This window comes from Salvelinus namaycush, unplaced genomic scaffold (genome assembly GCF_016432855.1).
Source record: "Salvelinus namaycush isolate Seneca unplaced genomic scaffold, SaNama_1.0 Scaffold1019, whole genome shotgun sequence".
Classification (NCBI taxonomy): domain Eukaryota; kingdom Metazoa; phylum Chordata; class Actinopteri; order Salmoniformes; family Salmonidae; genus Salvelinus; species Salvelinus namaycush.
Genome location: NW_024057697.1, coordinates 78,780 through 84,925, shown reverse-complemented (window position 1 = coordinate 84,925; position 6,146 = coordinate 78,780). Strand labels below are relative to the sequence as shown.

At 47.3% G+C, this 6,146-nt stretch overlaps 1 protein-coding gene across 1 annotated transcript; it reads left to right on the top strand.

Moving 5' to 3' along the window:
- The first annotated feature begins 904 nt into the window (after window positions 1-904).
- On the top strand, window positions 905-5,877 carry LOC120035304 (serine/arginine repetitive matrix protein 1-like). Its single transcript, XM_038982092.1, has 2 exons — window positions 905-1,862; window positions 3,640-5,877. Exons 1-2 carry the CDS (start codon window positions 951-953, stop codon window positions 3,673-3,675), a joined length of 948 nt encoding a protein of 315 aa, XP_038838020.1. The 5' UTR covers window positions 905-950; the 3' UTR covers window positions 3,676-5,877.
- The last annotated feature ends 269 nt before the right edge of the window (window positions 5,878-6,146 follow it).

Sequence of the window (6,146 nt, the reverse complement as noted above, 5' to 3'; positions counted from 1 at the left end):
ATAGGGGTTGTGTGTGTGTGTCTTCATAGGGGTTGTGTGTGTGTCTTCATAGGGGTTGTGTGTGTGTCTTCATAGGGGTTGTGTGTGTGTCTCCATAGGGGTTGTGTGTGTGTCTTCATAGGGGTTGTGTGTGTGTCTTCATAGGGGTTGTGTGTGTGTGTCTTCATAGGGGTTGTGTGTGTGTGTCTTCATAGGGGTTGTGTGTGTGTCTTCATAGGGGTTGTGTGTGTGTGTCTTCATAGGGGTTGTGTGTGTGTCTTCATAGGGGTTGTGTGTGTGTCTTCATAGGGGTTGTGTGTGTGTGTCTTCATAGGGGTTGTGTGTGTGTGTCTTCATAGGGGTTGTGTGTGTGTGTCTTCATAGGGGTTGTGTGTGTGTCTTCATAGGGGCTGTGTGTGTGTCTTCATAGGGGTTGTGTGTGTGTCTTCATAGGGGTTGTGTGTGTGTGTCTTCATAGGGGTTGTGTGTGTGTGTCTTCATAGGGGTTGTGTGTGTGTGTCTTCATAGGGGTTGTGTGTGTGTCTTCATAGGGGCTGTGTGTGTGTCTTCATAGGGGTTGTGTGTGTGTCTTCATAGGGGTTGTGTGTGTGTGTCTTCATAGGGGTTGTGTGTGTGTCTTCATAGGGGTTGTGTGTGTGTGTCTTCATAGGGGTTGTGTGTGTGTCTTCATAGGGGTTGTGTGTGTGTGCAGGGGAGTGGGGGTTGTGTGTGTGTCTTCATAGGGGTTGTGTGTGTGTGTCTTCATAGGGGTTGTGTGTGTGTCTTCATAGGGGTTGTGTGTGTGTGTCTTCATAGGGGTTGTGTGTGTGTCTTCACAGGGGTTGTGTGTGTGTCTTCATAGGGGTTGTGTGTGTGTGTCTTCATAGGGGTTGTGTGTGTGTGTGTGTGTGTGTGTGTGTGTGTGTGTGTGTGTGTGTGTTCTGCATGTTCTAAGTTCCTAATGTGATGTTATGTCCAGGTGGAACCCTCGTTCGGAGCACCTGCAGCGTAAGGCCTTCCTCCTGGGTGGGAAGTCAGGCTCTCTGGATGAGCTGGAGGAGTTTGCCCAGTGCTACAGACAGAGAGGCCCCAGGGAGGAGCTCACTGTCAGGGACATCAGAGACACCGACCAGGAGTACGAGAGACTGGAGCTGCGTGAACGAGAAGGTGACCGGGATAGGGATCGAGATCGGGAATACTATCCGCCTTCTTACCGGGACAAGACGACGAAACGTGGTTACCGTGACAACAGGGATCGCGATGACCGCTCAGAGACTTGGCGAGAACGAGATCGCCAAGAGGATTGTCATGGAGATCGTCAGGGAGACCGACAACGCAGTCCGCCACTCTCGCCCAAGAAGAGACGGGGCACGTGGGACAACGAGCTGGAGCAGCGCCCCCCTAAACCCCCCGCCCCTCCTCCCCCTCCTCGCCAGAGCCCCCGGGGGCGGGACTACGATGACGAACTCCTGAGCACTCTTTTGGAGCGCAAGACCAGACGGGGTGGGGCCAGTGACAGTGGGGGTGATAGGGGCAGGGGAGGGGGGCGCAGCGAAGAGGACACGCCCTCAGACACCCCTTCTAAGGGTTCTAAGGGCTCTAAGAAGAGCAGCGGCAGTGGCGGCGAGCGTCACCATAGCCGTTGGCCTAGCAACAGGGAGGTGGAGTTGGTATTAGACTCACGGGGAGAAGACTCTCTACCCCCGTCCTGCCAGACTGCGTTAGAGCGGTTCAGAGCCGCTGAGCGCCCCTCCCCCTCCCCTCGCCCCTCCAATGGAGGCTCCACCCATTCTTCCCGCCCCTCCAACAGAGGCTCCACCCATAGCCACGCCCATACCCTACAGCAGGAGAGCGGAGAGGAGCGGGATAAGCCCCGGAAAGTGGTGAGCTACATTTAGGGTACACCCAGTATGGGTTCACTTCATCCACAGTAGAAATATACTGAAGAGATACTGTACTATAGTTGAGACTACTTATTTAGGGCAAAGATATCCCTATGCTCATACAGTACTTTAGCTAAGACTGCTTAAAGGGATACTTCAGGGTTTTGTCAATGAAGCCCTTTTATCTACTTCCCCAGAGTAAGATTAACTTGTGGATACCATTTTTATGTCTGCGTGCAGTTTGAAGGAAGATGCTAACTAGTGTTAGCGCAATTGTTAACTAGCGTTAGCGCAATGACTGGACGTCTATGGTAACTGTAGTAGTACAGTAATGCTAGTTAGCATTGGTTTGCAAAACGACTGAATGCAGACATAAAATTGGTATCCATGAGTTAATCTGACTGGGGAAGTAGATAAAGGGCTTCATTGCCAAAATCCCAAAGTATCCCTTTAAGGTAAGACAAGCGATAAGCTAATGCCCATCTTTCTCAGGTATGGAGGCTCACCTTAACAGATATACTGTGACTCAGGTGAGAAAGGAATCCGTTTTAGAAGTTATTGCACCTGTGCCTCTTAGCCAGAGAGATACGCAGAATCAAACCATAATAGGAAAAGAAGGAAAACTATCGTCAAGATCTGAACCTGAACCACTTACCTTTTCTATCGTTCCATTCTGCAACAACATCTTATTCCCTGTTTGTTTTTCTAATCTAATGGTTTACAACTGTGTTGATATGGACTTTTATGGCTCTAACTCCATTTGTCTGTAATCAGTTACAATTAAAAGGCACAGGTGATTAGATATCACATTTGTTCAACTTAACATCTTGACTACCACTACCACTACCACTACTACTACTACTACTACTACTACTACTACTACTACCACTACTACTACTACTACTACTACTACCACTACCACTACTACTACTTGGCTAATGCCAGCGTTGTGTTCAGCCTACTAACAGATTTTTTTACCTCAGTTGAAATGGCAGAGCCAGGTGAAATCTCTTTGTAACCTTTGTGACCCCAGAACCTGACCTCACTTATCCTTCTTATTCTGCCTGCTTGCTGCCCCTCAGCCAACTAACTAACAGAGCTTGGCTTGCTGCCCCTCAGCCAACTAACTAACAGAGCTTGGCTTGCTGCCCCTCAGCCAACTAACTAACATAGCATGGCTTGCTGTCCCTCAGCCAACTAACTAACAGACCTTGGCTTGCTGCCCCTCAGCCAACTAATTGACAGAGCTTGGCTTGCTGCCCCTCAGCCAACTAACTAACAGAGCTTGGCTTGCTGCCCCTCAGCCAACTAACTAACAGAGCTTGGCTTGCTGTCCCTCAGCCAACTAACTAACAGAGCTTGGCTTGCTGTCCCTCAGCCAACTAACTAACAGAGCTTGGCTTGCTGCCCCTCAGCCAACTAACTGACAGAGCTTGGCTTGCTGTCCCTCAGCCAACTAACTAACAGAGCTTGGCTTGCTGTCCCTCAGCCAACTAACTAACAGAGCTTGGCTTGCTGTCCCTCAGCCAACTAACTGACAGAGCTTGGCTTGCTGTCCCTCAGCCAACTAACTAACAGAGCTTGGCTTGCTGTCCCTCAGCCAACTAACTAACAGAGCTTGGCTTGCTGTCCCTCAGCCAACTACCTAACAGAGCTTGGCTGAGACGAGCAGGGTCTTTTCACTGTTACACTGGGCTAAATGAACACAAAGCACAGCTTCCATCACTCTGCACACACGTGACTAACGTGAAGCTCTCTTGCTGTTTTCTTTTAACAGAGCACTCTTCTTAGCAGAGACTCTCTCATAGTTTGATGCCTGGAGAGGACAGATACAGACACTGGGAAAGACACTGGGGATCATCCTCTAACCCCCCATCACCCCTCACTGGGGATCATCCTTTACCCCCCCATCACCCCACACTGGGGATCATCCTCTACCCCCCCATCACCCCACACTGGGGAGGAGAGAGGAGAGGTTCTCAGACCACACTGGGCAAGCAGAGAACACCATGGAGAGGTCAGTGACCTTGCATCCAGCAGCAGAGGGAATGGCTACCTCTGAGTGACAGGCAGTACATCCACTGGACTGACCATGGCACAGGACTTGGGACAGTCTGATCAGGCTTCAGATACACATCGATCACCATGACCTAAGAAGAAGAGTAATGTTCAGAGCTGGGACAAAGACCTCTGGATGCACAGGACAAATAGCACTGTGTGTGTGTGTGTGTATTGGTGAATGTGTGTATTGGTGTGTATGTGTATTGGTGTGTGTGTGAGACAAAGTATGGTGCTTATTCCTGTCTGCTCTTTTGTGTGTGAGAGTGAATAGTTTCTCCATCTCCCTGTCTATTCTATTCTTCTCTCTCACTAACAACACACACTGAATGACGATGTCATCCCGGAGTTTCTGTCACTGCCACCTCTACACAGTGCACGCTCTCTCTGTGAAGTCGCTGAATGATGATGTCACTCTGGAGTTTCTGCCACTGCCTGCACCACCACCACCACCACTGCCCAGTCACGGTCGAAGGCCGGCGTTGAGACAACGTTTGGGTTCTGTTGTGTGAATGGTGTGGATCCCCCATACCATTGTGTTTTTCAGTGCCATTGTAAAGCACCTATTGGCCTTGCTTGGCCTTGACTCTGTGGATAGAGGACACAGTGTTTCTTAATCATTGTGTTTAATGCAATGATACAATGTGTGTTATATCCAGTAGGTTTGGACTAGAGGGTACTACTAACAGCGCTAGTGAGAGAAACTGGAACTTTAGGGACGCAGGTAGCCTAGCGGTTAAGAGCGTTGGGCAGGTAACCGAAAGGCCGGTGGTTCAAATCCTCGAGCCGACTAGGTGAAAAGAAATCTGTAGATGTGCCCTTGAGCAAGGCACTTAACCCTAATTGCTCCTGTAAGTCGCTCTGGATAAGAGCGTCGGCTAAATGACGTAAATGTACTGGGTTGTGATTATGTGCCATCTATCCTTCGAAGACTGTATTTGGTTTATAATAGTTTTATACGTAGTTTATCAACTCTGCCTGTCATGGTGTGATTACAATGCAGTAAATGATTGTGCAAGTGTAACTGAAAGCGCTTGTGTGTATGTCTGTGTGTGTTTAAGATAAGATAACCAAGGTGTGTTTAGTTTTCTTATCAATGTTGTGTAAACTGCTAAACACACAACTTTATCTCCACTCATTAGCACTTACACACACACACACACACACACACACACACACACACACACACACACACACACACACACACACACACACACACACACACACACACACACACACACACACACACACACATTTACTGCCCTTCATGCAAACATACTGGCTGTCAACTTACCACAGCTTTCTCTTTCTTACGCCTGCAAAACTTGTAGAAGGATTCGTTACAATTGTTCATGTTTAGTGTTGTTTTTTCCACTTCTTTCAGTGTATTTATTGTTCATGGCGTTTGTGCTTTTCTATGTTATTTTCTTTCTATGTCAGTGTGTTCCTGTGTTACATTTTTCTGTCTGTCAATGAGACGGTTGTTTCACAGCCCAGCTCCCTGTCTGTCAATGAGACGTTGTTTCACTGAGTTTAAGTCATAGGCGACAGGCAACAATGGCTTTGTCTATTTATGATCATCACGTACTGACTGTTACTCTAAGAGATCTGGTAATCACACACACACACACACACACACACACACACACACACACACACACACACACACACACACACACACACACACACACACACACACACACACACACACACAGTATCTTGGAAAGTGCATGTTGGTGAACACTAAACACACACTTTAGTTGTATTTCTCCTTTAGGTTACCTTGTTATAATAACTTGTACCATAACTGGGGCTTTTTGCAATAACACTTACCGTCCATTACAAACTAATGCCTAATGAACTATTTATTATTTAACTCCAGAGATGCAGTTTAACCACAGCATTTACCTCAAACAGACAGCTTCAATCTCATTCAATAAAGTCTACTTAATCTACACATCTTCTCCACTGTCCTTCATTCAGTTTATAAGGACCTTTTGTCCCCCTTTAAGTGTTACGTCTTTATGGTAGTAAAGTATGTCTTATAAATCATTGTATTAAAGTATGTCTTGTAAACTGTGGTATGTCTTATAAACTATTTGTGAATCAACAATGTAGTTCTTATGAAGACTATATTAATGCTCTAGAAAGTCTTAATATAAGTGGGTCAGTTAATTGTTCTGTTTTCTGACACACATGTCCTCTGTTGTGTCTGAGGCGCTGGCT